The 15,817-nt window shown below is 37.8% G+C and overlaps 1 protein-coding gene across 1 annotated transcript in view; it reads right to left on the bottom strand.

The window, feature by feature from the left end:
• Window positions 1-15,817, bottom strand: part of CNTNAP2 (contactin associated protein-like 2) — a 1,244,457-nt gene that overhangs the window by 179,210 nt on the left and 1,049,430 nt on the right. The window contains exon 15 of the mRNA XM_014946966.1: window positions 7,471-7,598. Within this exon, the coding sequence (XP_014802452.1) occupies window positions 7,471-7,598 (128 nt within the window). The remainder of the gene's footprint in view (window positions 1-7,470; window positions 7,599-15,817) is intronic.

Raw genomic sequence — 15,817 nt, 5'->3', positions numbered from 1 at the left:
GCTGAGGAAGGATATGAGAACATGTATAAGATGTGCCACGAGAGGACATACTCTTTCCACCTTTAAATCTCTTTGCATATTTCAGCAAAGAGAGAGAAATGCCCTAAATTTGTGTGAACAATGGAGATTTTTCAGCTCCTGTTTTCAGAACAGACAACGTTTTATTCACATGGCCAGAAATGGCCTGTACTTTTATGAGACAACTGGCCACGGTTTGAGATTTCCTGGGAGGTGAGAAAAGGAAGAGCTCTCTTAGAAATAGAAAGGCACTGCAGGAGGCCATCCCAGCACTGTTGGCTGTTGAAAACATTTCTGCACAAATAATAAAAAAAATTCTAGTTAAATTTAACAATAAAAGCAAATTATACAGTATGAAACAGGGTTAAAGGAGAAAAGAAAGAGACAGACTTAGCTATGGGAAACAACTATATTTAAATCAGATATTGAACAACTGTAAAAGATATAAGAATGACCTAGTAGGTTATTCTTTTCTCTTGGATCTCTGAGGAAAGCAACTGCCCATGAAGAATGATTACAGCAATTTGATTAACGGAACTGACTGATCCCTAACCAAATTGTAAGTGAACACTGTTATTATATCACCCGCAACAAAATCCGCTGAAAAAATTAAATGAGTCTGAAAGAGTTGTCAGGTTGCTTTTATTGAAAGGAAGCTTTTCTTTCTCCTGTTTTGCTGGTAGCATTGGAATGACTGTGACAATCAGCAAGCACAATGTCCTGATGTTCTTTGGATTAATCTGTATTCCACCTGAATTTCACAATGTGCAATCCAGTGCAACAGATAAAGACCTGGTGGGGTAATAGCTGTGGAAATTCAGCAGACAAATTCTAATGTTTACTACAAGAAGCTACAGTTACTGAGGAGAAAAGTTAAACTCTTAGATGGATCAAGTTTTGACCTGCATTTATGCTACCGAATTTACCACAATTGATTGGAAAGCCATTAGAAATTAATAAAAATTAAATGTATACAGATATATCTAGCAATACAGACAAACAATAAGGAAATGTATAAAGACCTTTTATAAATATATATTTATATACATTTATATAAATTATATATAAATTTATTATCTATTTTTATTATTTATTATAAAATTATATATTTATATATTTTTATATATTTATATATAAGATATATTATATTTATATACCTTATATAAATACACATATATAAAATGTATAAAGGGATTTTGATTCATTTTCTAACCTGAATAGCAGAAAGGTAATTAACACCTTAAGTGGGAATTGCCTAAATTTCAGATATGTAATCCAATCACACAAGCTTCCAGTGAAAACATTGCTTCAGAAGTTTCAAAACCCAAATTTTTGTATTTTTCACATCTAATTACACATTTAAGAGGCCAGCTGCAAGCACTCAGGCTTGATTTCTTTTTTCTTTGTATCATTGATGTTAATTTTCATTGTATACAGAGTTTTTGCTTTCAGTAATCTGTAAGACAATTCACTGTGCTACTGGCATGTTGTCTAAGATATGGTAGGAGAAAATCACTGCTACTGAAATTCCAGTTGGAGCTCTTATCAACTCAAGTGGGTTTGTTGACGGGGTATTTTCTCAAATGTACCGTACCAATGTACACTGTAAGGCAGTACTATTCTTTTCTGAAACTCAGGTGGTACCACTGAAAAACAAGTTCAAGGTGTTGAAAGTGTCCTTAGTTTGGAATGTGATGAAAATGTACTAAGGACGCGCACTAAACAGTAAATTTATTTTTCATGACAACTAACAGTTCCAAGTCACCAGCCTGCACATGCGATGCGTAAGAAGCACTTATGGAATATAAACCCACACCTCACCAAGGATACGAGCCTGTAAGCACTGACCCTGGCAGAGGCTGTCTCTTTTAGATAGCTATACGGTGGTTTTGATACAAACCCATAGTCACAAAAATTGCCCATGTCCATCCCACTGTCTGATTAAATAAGCTAACTCTACTGGAACATTCTAAAAGTGAGTACAAGAGTAAAGCCCAAAGTGATATGTAGAAGGGAAAGAAATAAAGCATCATTCATGAAAGGAGTAATGATGATCCGTGGTTAAAATCACTGAATAAAAGAACTCAAGGTATGTTTCCCCTGAGGACCCACAATCAGTCACACACACATGCCCAAATAAAATCAACGCACTGATCTAAGAACTGAGTTTTGATTTGTTACTGAATTTCTGTCAAGGATACCTTTATGTCTGTCACTGCAGATCCTATATGAACAGTGACAATATGGGACTTCATGAAACCTTAGCTTAGAGGGAACACAGTCAATGCAGCTGCTTCCTCCTCCACATTTTGAAGATTAATGAGAATAGAAGTAAAACACAAAATTCATGGCTCAGAAATCAAAGTCCTACAGAGGGGCTAAAAACTGTACACCAGAGGAGATGAAGAAATATAAATCTGAGCTGTATAAAAAACATCTTCCCCTTAAATTCTGTCTTTACTATAGCAGAAATGGGAGAAAAGGAAAATGGACTCAAGGAGAAAGGTGAATCTAGAGCAGATCTCCTCTGGGCTTATAAAGAGCAGACTCGAATCAAAATCCTTGGAAGTCCTTGGGAAAAAGATACTCTTGGCAGATCACAAGTATCTCAGAGAACACCAGTATTTTCCGAAGGGGAACGAAAAGAGAATCTTGAAAAGGTTCCAAAAGTCACAAAAGTAATTTTGATTCCATATGATTACTGATGAAATCTCTGTAGCAATAGCCCCAAGATAGTGAGCTAAGCTCTTCAGTTTGGTTTCAGAAGAAATTACCAGATCCATTTTTGCAGCCTTGATCTACCAGCTGAGTCTGAGCTGAGACAGAACCCCACCCCACCCACCCCCCAGCATATTTGTGTCCTCTAAAGGGAGAAGGCTTGAGGTGCCCCTTCCAGTTACAGTGGGAGATGGACATAAAGAGATGAATAAGATCTTTCTATTACTGGTTGAACAAGGCCAAATGCAACAGGGCTGAGTCCAGGTGCTATTGCATCAGTATTTGTATAACTATAATAGGTCTGCAAAGGAATTTTAATCTGTGTCTCAAAGATACTTGAAGAAGAAAGCTGATTAATTACTAGTTCTACATTGGTCCTTTTTTCTAGATCCTGCATACAGCACATTCACTTGAGAAAAACAACAATAGTTTCCTTATCCACCATTATAGTCTCAGGAATGTTGAATATCAAAGCTAGACAGATACATACTTTCCCTGTTTCCATTTTTAATTCCAGTTCAGCTTAGACAAACCTCAGCATCTGCTGATAAACTGCCATTGCCATTCTCCAAGCACAACGCTCATAGAGCAGTGTCCAGGAAGGACAGCTTTGCTTTAAGTCTGGGTAGACTCGACATTTGCTCTAAGTCCTTGCTTGATCTTTGGATGCAATATAATGCCAAAAACCTCACTGAATCCATATTCTCATTATGCACCAGTTCTGCGTAAAACTGAGCAAGGCCGTTCTCTTGGTAGGTGACCACTTTGAAAAATCATGAAAAATTTATAAAGAATTCCTGAACACTAAAATAGCAAATGGACAAGAGACACCCTGGACATTTTATCCAAGGTACAAGACAGGCCCTGGGCAAGATTTATGGGATTTTTACCATAATACCAGATGACTTAATCATTCTAGTAGAGTGTGGCAGCTTAAGCAGATCTTTAGAGGGGTAATAAAGGCCTTTTTTGCTGACCACTTTTCAGGATGCAGATAGCGTTTTGTGAGGTGCAGTTAAATATAAGAAATACTTCTGGACACAAGGTGGATAATCACACATGGACAAGTTTTCAGTTTTTATTTCCAACAATAGCCACCATCCAAGCTTGCTGAGAGCAGCCTTTATCAGGCCATAAATCAGGGGAACAAAAAAATAAAATTTTCATTTGTGGGACCAAAATAAAATCTGCATTTCTGAAAGAAGAATCTAGCCTTTTTTGCAATACAAGAACAACTAATATCCTGCAATAAGTGTACTACATCCCTAATGTTCCCTGTTTTTTGTCGAACATATGGCACTGAGGTGAATGATTTTCAGATTTTCTTTGGTCAGTCAATAGCGTAGGAATGGTTAATTGTTGTGGGCCCAATTGATTTAAGAATTTGATGGGTATGGGAGGAAGGGAACTGCATGAGACAACACAAAACGTTGCTTTCTTTAATCCTCATTGCCCTCAAAGAGCAAGCTTTAAGCTGTCTCTTCTTACGAGGAGAGGCTGAGGGAGCTGGGGTTGTTCAGTCTGGGGAAGAGGAGACTGAGGGGAGACCTTATAGCTCTGTACAAGTACCTGAAAGGAGGGTGTAGAGAGACGGGGGTCGGTCTCTTCTCCCAAGTTACAGATGATAGGACAAGGGGTAATGGCTTCAAGTTGCGCCAGGGGAAGTTCAGGTTGGATATTAGGAAACATTTCTTTACTGAAAGGGTTATCCAGCATTGGAATGGGCTGCCCAGGGAGGTGGTGGAGTCACCATCCCTGGAGGTATTTAAGAAACGTGTAGACATGGTTCTTCAGGGCATGCTCTAGTGCCCAAGATTACTGGTTTGTGGTGGGGTGCTGTGTGGGTGGGTGATGGTTTTTTGGTTTGGAGGTTGTTGTTGTGTGTTTAGGTGGTGGGAGCTGGTGTGGGGGGGGTTTTTTGTGTGTGTGGTTTTTTTGGTTTTTTTTGGGTTTTTTTGGTTTTTTTTTTTGGTGGTTGGACTCAATGATCTCTGAGGTCCCTTCCAACCACCACAATTCTGTGATTCTGTGATTCTGTGATTCTGTGATTCTTATGGATTGCAAAGGCCAGCAGCTCTGCTGTACTCTTACAGCTCTCGGGTACAGCGGTGACTGGGCCTAGGTGACACGTCGGTGTCTCTAGGTGTTACACAGAAGTAGCTATGAAGTGTGTGGGAAGTTGTACTGTACTTCTGATGTGAGAATATGGCCTTCCATGTGCTGCAAAACATCACTGGACTATGGGTTGATACGCTACATGCCATGGACAGCCCTCAGGGCAATATGAGATAAGTTGTCATAGGACTGCCAGGATCTACAGCCACAATGAGAAACCCTTCTAAATAAGTACATTTTTATTTGACTGGCTAGGCATTCTTACCCTTTCCACTTTCCTTCCAACCAGACTAAAAATCTATATTTCTTTGCAAGTCTTCATACCTCTAACTGAATTTTATTTACCACCTTCTAAAATTATACAATGATAACTACCTACAAAACACACGCAAATGAACTTGTGTTGTCATGAAAGTCAACATCTTTAGTATTAATAATATTGGCTTTGATGCATGCAACACACCAAAAATGGTTCTTTCTTCCCTTTGGAACAAAAGGAGATTTTGAAACTTTGAAATTTTCCCCAGGACAGAAACCTTGTTTTTCACAAGCCATGGTGAGAGAATACTGGTCTGGGACACAATAACTGTTGTGTACAGTCAGGAAAGAATATGAAGGAGAACACTCAGTAAATGCACTGGGAATATAAAATGGGAGCTTTTACTGACTGCAAAGGACTGGGGCTTATATTATCTCCCGTGAGAAAACTTACACCAGCTTTTTGACAATAATATATGGCCATGGAAGTAAATTCAAATTTATTCATAGGCAAAGTTTTTTTAAAAACTACAAATCACATCAGTAAAGTTCAAACAGAAAATTCAATTAATCAGGATGTTAGGAATACACCCGTTCAGTTTCCCAAATGGCTGTGTCACTCAGTCACACTCTAATAAAGGCTCCTCTCTGTTCCGATGAGGTTTCATTTATACTAATATTTAGAAATGGCTCACGCTTTAGAGACTGGTATTTCCAGCAGCACTCCGATTCAGGACATGAGGAATACAGGTGCAAGGAAGATGCTGTCCCTTATTTCTCAGTCATCAGTTTTAAGTGCCAATTACGAAAATGTTTGTCAGACATAGCTGAAAAACACACACATACAAACTGACCTGTGATTAGTCACCATAAATAATAAGCACCAAATAGGTGACGTGAAGATTTGCAAACATCCCATGGTATTTGTTTCTGCTCGTTAGGCATCAAATTCATTAACAAAAGCCAGAGGGATCATTTGCACAACCCAGAAACACCGTGAACAGCAAAAGATGCTAAGCAGCTTCTGTTGTACTACTGAGCAATGGCCCGAGGGTTTGAGGCACCAGACTGGGACCCAGAAAACTCTTGTCTGTATTTGTCCTGCTGAATGACACTGAGTACGCAATGTCCTCTCAGTTGGGATTCATTACTTTAGCTTAAGGCAGGGATAATCATAGAATCACAGGATGGTTAGAGTTGGAAGGGACCTTAAAGCTCATCAAGTTCCAGCCCCCCCTGACATGGCCAGGGACACCTCCACTAGAGCACGAATGATACTGACCTTCTTTGTAAAGTACTTAGAAACATGCAGACAGAAAGCATGCAGCTTTTAAAAGGGCAGAGGAGGAAGGACAAACCTCACTCATGCCTGCTGTGCCATGTTAAATGTTGGTTAGAACCAGGTTGTTCAAGCTGCATGTAATACGCCCACCCGTTCAGTAATGCAGTCTCGTAGGCTGACTTCTGGTACTCTTTACCAGCATCTGAGGATGGATTTGTATTCCTTATAGACTATGCAAATATTCCTTATTGCAAATTAAATCAGGCAACTTTTCCTTACTTGTAACAGAATGGCCTTCAAAGACAGAGGGCAAGTAGAAGGCGTGTACCAACTGCATAAAGTTTAAGCGTGATTTAAAAGGGCCTTAAGCAGTTGCTCTGCCTTTGGTGGTGAATTCCACTTTCTGAAAACAGACTAAAGGAACAATCCCATCTTCCTCACTGCATTCCACCATTCTTTTTGTGTGTGAAGTAGAAATTTATCCATTACACTGATTTACTCTGTCACCTGCTGATGGAACTGGAGGAGGTACAACCTCCTATCAGCGCTCAGCCTCCATGTCAGAGACTGTTACAACAAACTGCCAACGTTTGACACAGAAATATCTACCCTGATCTGGTTAACACTTGCTAACAGTCTTGTCAAACTTCATACGCCTGTAAACAGAGTTTACAGTGACAAGTTTTGCCATCACACTACTATTTATACCCACAAATGTGGTTTACAGTGATCTATATAACGATAACGACACTGACAAGAGCACTCAACAGAAAAACAGATGTCGAGATGTTCCTATGCAATCTGTATTACTGCATATATCTACATAAACTTAGTTGAATAATCAAAGTTACTGTGTTTACCATAAAGGCAAATATCAATATTTTAAATGCAAAGATGAGGCATTTTATCTACAGTTTCATAAACAAAATTTCTCAAATCACATCATGCTTTCACAGAAAAAAAAACCTTTGAGTAGACATTCACTTCTTCAAATTTTCATGAGTGTCTACAAAGTCACCAATTTCCAATTTACTTTGCTTTCTACCCAGGAGTAAGTGGAAGAAAATGAGCCAACTTACGATCTCCTTGACAACGCACTGGACCCACAGATATCTTGGCTTCAGACCCAGGCCGGTCAACATCTCCAACCACTATCTGACTCACTGGTAGGTGCTCTTTATATGACAACATCCCAGTGTCTTTTCTCCTGGATTACAGAGAGAGAGGAAAAGAAAGGAATTGTGAAATATATTAAAATAATTTATCTTTGATCACTATGATTATTCAATGAACTAAGCACCAAAAGAATAGGTACGCAACAACTATACCAATGCAGTGTTATCACCTAAAAACCTGCCTCAAACAACACCAGACTGAGAAATAACACTGCCTATTTACTGGGAAACAGATGGATATCAGCTGCTGTCACCCAGGAACACAGTAAGACTAGCAGCTTGCTCTGTGGCCACTCCTGGACTCAGCTGAGCTTGTGTGGGTCTCCTTGCTTTCCAGACTGACCAGCTCTATACCAGTGAGTAGCACTTTGTTGTTGATCTCCTTGCAATGTCTTCTGAGAGGGAAAAAAAAAATCCTAATGCTTCCTTTTTTTTGTTCTAGTTGCTGTCAGGTATTATCCTAATGATACGACCAAGGAAACAGTGCTTTTTAAATATTTAATATTTTTGGTATTATATTAAAAAAGAGAAATTAAAGACTAATTATCTGAAAAGGCTTGTCATCTTAGTCCTGTCATTTCTAACACTAAGGGCTTAAGTCTAAAAAATCTAAACTTGTGAATCTAACCACAATTATACACCTCAAACTCCATTTTAGTTAGTCAGATCACTAAAATTCAATTTATAGTCATATCTAAAAGCTCCTCATTTCAACTGCAGTGATTACGCTGCCGCCTTCATGCCTAGACAAAATCACTATGCACAGTTAACATTTTTACTTTATCATTTTCAGGAGTTGAATCCAGGTGGCATGTTGAGTGCTGTTTCTTCCAAATAGAAAATAAAATAAACCAAATTTAATTAGGTACCTTATCTCTCAGGTGTTTTTCCTTTTTTTTTTTTTTTTTTGACATAAATACAAAAATATCCACACGGGAAAAAAATGGGTTATACATACATAATGTTAGGACTATACTTTTTGACACAAAAGAGAGAGGAAGCAAAATAAATCAATTTCTTTATCTTTTTTTTTTTTCTCTTTCTTTTTAGCTATACCTTGCCATGTGATTGAGTAAGTAAGTAAGCAACTAAAATAAATTCCTTTGTTCAAAAATACCACAAGAAGAAGGATGAACTCAGGATCTGGAAAAGTCGCTGAAGTGCACAGTATGACTCTAACTGGGAACTTGTAAGGCTTTCAAGAAACTGAAAGTCTTTTTCATCTCTAACTTGGATGACTCCATGGTCTGACTCATTAGATTGCTAATAACCTGGAAGCACAGCAGGGATCTGCATGATCTGTGGTAACGCTCTGAGTTTTCCAGGAGCATAGTAGTGTTTGCTAGTAGTGTCTCCAGTCATCATCCTCACTGGGTCCTTCTGAAGAGATGGAAGGCAATTTCACTGAATTTTTAGAGTTGGAAGGGACCACAGAGATCATCTAGTCCAACTCCCCTGCTGAAGCAGGACCACCCAGAGCTTGTCAGAGCATGTTACTCAGGAGCATCCAGGCAGGTCTTGAAAATCTCATCCAGTAGATGATTCTTTTCCTTAATCTGTATGTTCTTCCCCTTCAGCAGTGCCTTTCTCAGTGGGCCCTTTGTGTTTCTGAGACCATTAACCCTCTCTGGTTGTACACAGCTGTACCAGGAGCTATAGGGGACTGCCAGAAAGGAAGGGTTTCTGCAGGTACTGCCAGGTTGTAGCATACCCCTTTTCATCCCCAGATTGCAACGCCCTGTACGATGATACCATATTCATCAATTTGGAGACTAGCAATATGAGAAGAGGGAGGTTACAGGACTTTCCCTTTAAGAAAGCAAAGAGTGAATAACAAAGCCAGGTACGCAGACCTAAGCTTCATCTTCCATCTCTGCTAAAGACCTGTAGCCATGGGACCCACTCACTTCTGATAGAGGATAAATGTAGGTCATCACTTTACTCTTTCTGAGATTTTCTTCTGAGGCTGGCTTTCTCTGCTGATTGTTTCTCTTTCAAAGAATGCTTTAAAGATGGACAGGTCTATTTAAAATACAGAATTCTTCAAAGAGTGATAAAAAAGAAAACTATTGGCATTTCTCTTCTTTCCTTCCCCTCTCACGAAAAGAGCTCATATTTCAGCTCCAAAGAAGAACGTCAAAGGGCAGCACTTTCCCTGTCACCAATAACTTTCACTCTTTTGAAGGAAATTAAAAAGAGTAGTAACAATTTTCTCGCTCTTCACTGATCATGTTTCTACTCATTTTGATATTTTATTTATGCATTTAGTGATATCGTCACTTTAAAGCTGTTACCATGACAATAAAACTGAATGTTAGAGTTCTTTTCAGAAACAGTCTTATTTTCTGATAATCACTTGCTTGTCTCATCATTGCAGGAAAAGCATTCTCCCCTGCACAGAAGCTATTGAGGGCTGGGAGCACTGGACCAAGAATTGAGAGAAGTGCAGTGTCTTTTCTCCAGGAGAACCCAGGCAGCTCATTTCCTCTTACCAAAAAAAGGATAATGATAGCTTTTGGCTCATGCAGGCACCAAAAAGACAAATACACTCAAGAGACTGAGTGGCTCTATTATGCTTTTTGAAGGTACTTGTAGTTCCTTGAGACATACTAATCAGCGCTGACAAAGTCAAAAAAGTTGTAAACCAAAGACTGATTATAATGCTTGACTTTGTACTACACACTGAGAAATAATCACAGCTGGAACACTCAATTCCTGCAAGTGATTATGCTTCTGCCGGTATTTAAAGACTTTGCACATTAAGAGGGTGGAGAAAGTCTCCGATGTTTCTCCTCACCAAAGAAAATCCCCTTAAGAGAAAAAAGATTGAATTCAGAGTGTGCCTTATTTCTATTAATAGCCAAATGGGAGATGAATGAATCTGATCAAATCCTGCAATTATTACCAGGAGATATTGATGAAATCTCAGTGTAATTTTCTATTTCTAATTTCTTTTCCTATATATAATAATCTGCAAAGTGCTTCAGGGTGCCTTTGGATGAAAGCAGCAGATATTAGTGTAAGATTTATCATTGTTTTGATTACAATCATCTACTTACTCTTTATAAGTGTTCTGTGGTATGTAAAAAAGAAATGCATTATGCATATATCAGCAAATGACATATTCAAAGTAATGATAAGATTCTGAATCACTATTAACTTGTTTATATAATATAATGATTTCATACAACCAGACTTCTGTTACTGGAGTAATTTATTTCCTCTAATTTTGTTAGACATCACTTTATTATCAGTCCAGTCCTACACAGGGAAACTCACAGAGAACATATGACAGGTAGGAAGGGACTTAATTTTAAAAGACATGCTTATATCAGCTGAGGAACAGGAATTGTTTTGAGAATAAAAATAAAACACCTGCTGCGTTGAAACTGCAGTGTTAAACACATATTATTTAATAGTTAGCAGTGGTTTGAAGAATACAGACTCACAAACGTTCCTGTTTCAAAGGTATTACAATCGTCCACCTCTCAGAAGACCCAGCTTTTAACTATGCAAGCACCTCTGCTGTAATCCCTGAATTTCCATAATCTATCTGAGGGAAGCATAAAGCAGTTTAGTCCGTGTGGTATCTGCAAATGAATGTCTGTAAAAAAGTATTGTGAAGGGTACAAATGTGCCAAGTATTAGCGTTTTTTCTCTTCCAAAAATATCTGGCAAGAATTTTGTTTGTATTAGAATTGCTAAGAAGAGCTAATATTACAGAGAATTTAATGAACAATGCAATTTTGGCAGCAGCCTTCATAATCTGGAAGCAAGTTATTTGGAAATATGCAAGTTCCAATTAACAGGATTAAAAAAAAAGGGCAAACAAAAGCTAGGATTAAAGCAGAGAAAGCTAACTTTTGAAAGGTTTTGATAAAATTTAGTTAACTTTTTTATGTACGTACTATGCAGCACAAAAGCCACTCTGTTCCCAGGGCTCTGCTCTTCTTAGGCCAACAACATACTCTAAGCTGGAACCTTTTATCCCCACTTAAATTTGTTGTTCCAGGGATTCTCTTGTCCCTTTTCTCACATGTCTTGTAACCTCAGATACCCTTGTACGTTAAGTTGGAGCTAAGGACTCATCCTTGATCTGGCTGCCAGAAGGTATTATGAAAATCTCTCATTACTCTGCGGGATCATATAAACTGACGGAGAGTCATAATTCAAGTTTTTTCCACACTGGCATTGCACAGGCTGAGGTCCTACGAAATACGTTGTTCTCATATTCCCAACAGCAAAATTAGGAGAAGTGTGAACTCTTACAATTAAGATTGATCTTAAGGCAGTTAAACTTCTTCTCTAGCACACTGGTAAAAAAAAAAAAAAAAAAAAAAAAAAAAAAAAAGGGAAAGTGAGAAAGTGTCACCAACCTCTAGCAACAGGCAAACAGGCACTTAATTACCATGTAACGGGTGTTTTGGCTGGGTAAGCAAAGCCCGTGTGCAGGTACAACTGTTATCTATGAGAAACAAGGGTTTGTTTCCCTGGAAAATGCATAAGTAGAACAAGAAAGCAGTCTGGATTTTTATTTTTGAGAGCACTCATCTCCTGAAAAATCTAAACAATATGAAAGCCCATTTAATCCCAGCACCCAGATTACTAATATAAACAAGTCCATCCTCTAACATCTATTAGTGAAGACAAATTATACCAAAGACATGAGGCTGATGGTGCAGAAGGCATAAGTAATCCTTGTTCGGAAATTATAAAAGATTGAATAGATCAGATTAATACACAAGCATCATATTCACAAATAGTCTCACCAGAAGAATGATGAACAAATTTAAAATACCCTCAGTAACAACAAACTGTACAAAAGAAGCACTGGAATTTGTATTTAACACAAGTCAGCTAAATTACTTTCAGGAACTTCAAACCTTCTTTGCAAAAGAAACAAGTTTAAATTGGCCATGCAAAGAAATGTTTAATTCACTTTTTCTTTCCCTGGGCTTGAGACTTAGATTTCCTTTTTCACTTTACACAGTCTATCCCTCCCCTGACCTTTAAGACGGAAAATCTTTAAAATTATCAGGAAATAAATTTGCTCCTTTGGACATCTCTCAAATCTTCCAATCCCATAACACCTCTTAATTAAATGCAGGTTAATATGAATCACTATAAACATTCTTACGAGGATTACGTGGTTTAATAGTGATTAAAAATGAATACTTGATAAAATATAGAGTACATAATTCCATGTGTCCTTGAGTACATAAAACACCATGAGTCTTCTGAAGACAGAGTGTCTAAACAACACTTTCTGGTATGATCAGGCAGGTGCGATTCAGCTGAACAATTTTAGCTGTCTGATGCTGAAGCTGTATCTTCCTGATTCTGTGTATCCTAGAGATGGGAAGTGAGATACGTTGAGAAATTGGGGAGAACTGTGTTTCGCTTGAAAAATCCATCCAGAAGAAGATTGGCATAGTTTTGATTGGTTCTACAGGGCTCTTGCCTGAAAGAACTTCTTGACTTTCCTCACAAATAGGAGTTTGTGAGAAACTGACCAACCACAGCAGAAGGTGAATAATGCAGATAGCAAACTGCTTTATGCTTTCTTTTGAACAGTTTGGATCAATTTTGGGGGAAAATTTGCCTTTGCTGAGGATTTGCTCATATTCTCCTTCCAACACAACAGTAGAGAGAAAAGGTCCCTGCTTCAAGCAGAGCAGCTCCTCTTATGAACTTCATTTCTTCAGTGTTCCTTCCCAGAAAAAAAAAAAAAAAAAAAAGAAAAAAAAAAAAAAAGAAATTTGGGGCTCCTCTTCTTTTGGGGTTCAGCAACTCCTCTGACTTCTTATTTCTATACCAAGATATTTTAGGAATGGAATCCAGGAATCCTACCAGGTTGCAACTGATCTCCAGCACCTCTAGATCTTTGCAACTCTCAACAATTTAATCAATTTTCTGTTTCAGTTTCAAAATCTTTGAAGTAGGACAAGGAATGTGTGTGGCATTTCCTTTGGGAGAAATGCTCAATCTTGTATTGGGATGTCCCTTCCACCTTGAGCGGTGACAGAGGCAGGACTACTTGGGATTCATCTGAAGCAAAGAAAAGAAAGTTCTGTGGAACTAAGGCTGAAATGGGATGCTATGGAATTTTCCAAGAAAAATTGACATGGAAAAGGTAAATAGCTTGCTCCAATAAACTTTTATCTCAAAATATTTCAAAATTCTAAAGGTCTTCTGAAAAATAATAGTTAATAAATAAAAATATTTTAAAATAGCCCACAATTCACAATGCCAATAAAGCATTCTAGTCATCCTTAGAAACTTTTGAATGCTTTGTTTTATGGCAGAAACATGAAAAAAACTGTTCTGTTTTCAGAAACAGAAGCTTCTTTCAAAAGCTGTAATCAAATGAAGGACAATAAATTAAACGATCCATTCAATTATTCACCATGCCCCAGACAGTTAAATGACTTTCTTCCTGATCACTTTGACAAAGAGAAATCTGTATTCATTCCATGATCCATTCGCACGTGATGAAACTTCCCCTGAAATAGCAGTCTACCAAAGCTCTAAGGGAAGAAAATCAAGCAGCACCGTACTGATTACTACCACCTGTTTAAAAAATCCTCTAATTTAAAACTCCAAGCATTTTTAATTACATTTTTGTACATCTGAATGAACTATAGTAACGGTTTACTGTGTGCACACTAACGGCAGTTATCTTATGAAATGTGTGTTTTTAATATCTGTGCTCTTGAATGTACTATTGCAGGATCTATGCAGATAAATGATGATTTTTTCGCAGTTTTCTATTCTACTACTATCCACAAGCCGTTGGATCATGTCCTGTCAAACTATCAGACCAAATGTGCTTCTGGCAGGATTTCTAAGGCACAAGGATCTGTATTGGAAGAAATATTAAAAATCTCAGAGCAGTAGCTTAGAGGCTTCATTTCTTGGAGTTCTTGACAACTTTGACAGTTTTATTTCATATGACTGAATGAGCTAAATAAAAATAATTGAGTATGGCATGACAAAATAACAGATGGCTATAGTTAGTGCTGACTTCAGCCCCTATATGCCTGTTGAGTTCAATAAGGTACTAAAGTGCATAACTTAGTGTTGAATTCGGTCCAGAAAACTTAATGAAGTATGGGACTTGCTGCTTCTGGAAAAAGTCAGTAAAACCTGATTGTATAAATATCTACCTTTGCTCCCACACGTTCACTGGCACTGCCTCTACTGTTCATCCTTGCACCACATCTAAGCATAGACCTCATACAACTCTGGAACCCACCTACGCTTCACACACAGGCACCATGGGGAGCATAAGGGTCCTGTGATTTAGCTCATGTCTTCGGTTGCTTGTACAGCTATAACACCAAATATTTTGGGAAAAAAATCTAGGTTGATCACAGCTTGGAACGGAGTGCTTGATTAGGTAACCTCACAAAATCTCCTTGGCACAAATGAGAAGTAGGTTGGTTCCATTTCCAAATTCGTATCTCCTGGTAAGCATTTTTCATGCTCATCTTCGCCTTTTATGCCAAAATATATAGATCATACCTGAGCCCTTTTAGCCTTACTTTTGGACTTATGTAAAATAGAGTTGTTAGTAAGTGTAAGGCTGCCTTACATAAAAAATATTGTGTTTAGCTGTGTTGGATGCTGCTCTCTGTAAAAACTTACACTTATCCTACTTCTGTATCACAGGTGACATTTTGGAAGACACAGAAAAATGTCATTACTTGCTACACATCATGTGGAAAATAAGCACACCAGCATTCTTCCTCTAAATAATAATCGAAGTAGCCAAGAGACAAAAGAGCAGGAAAGAAGTAATGTCATATACTATTAAAATTAAAATTCCCAGAGAAGTTATTATTCAGCTATTTATTGTCTTTCTGTAAAGGCCCCAACTACATCTGTGCTGATTTTAAAGAAAATGTAGGTATCTGAGCCCATTTTTCAGTATGACCAGATTTATTTAGTCCTTATTAGTACCACATAGCTCGTACATCTGTAGTTCCTACTCAACATGAGGATTTCTTAACCTACTGTTGTAAGGAGTTGGAATCAGTGATCCTATAAATTATTTTTTTCTTTCCACCTACCTAATAAATAGAAAAGTTGTTTCTAACTGTAAAATAATTTCAAAACAAATTCTGCTTTTTCCCAGATGCTTAAAAATATCTCTCAATATAGTGAAGTCATTACGCTCATGGGTTTTTTTGATGTTGTCATCATTTGTTTGTTTCGTTTGACCTATGAAAGGTAAATCCCTTAAATTCCC

This window comes from Calidris pugnax, unplaced genomic scaffold, assembly GCF_001431845.1.
Source record: "Calidris pugnax isolate Ruff unplaced genomic scaffold, ASM143184v1 scaffold71, whole genome shotgun sequence".
Lineage (NCBI taxonomy): Eukaryota > Metazoa > Chordata > Aves > Charadriiformes > Scolopacidae > Calidris > Calidris pugnax.
Note: the sequence above shows the minus strand (reverse complement) of the source record. Positions and strands in the feature narration are given on the sequence as shown.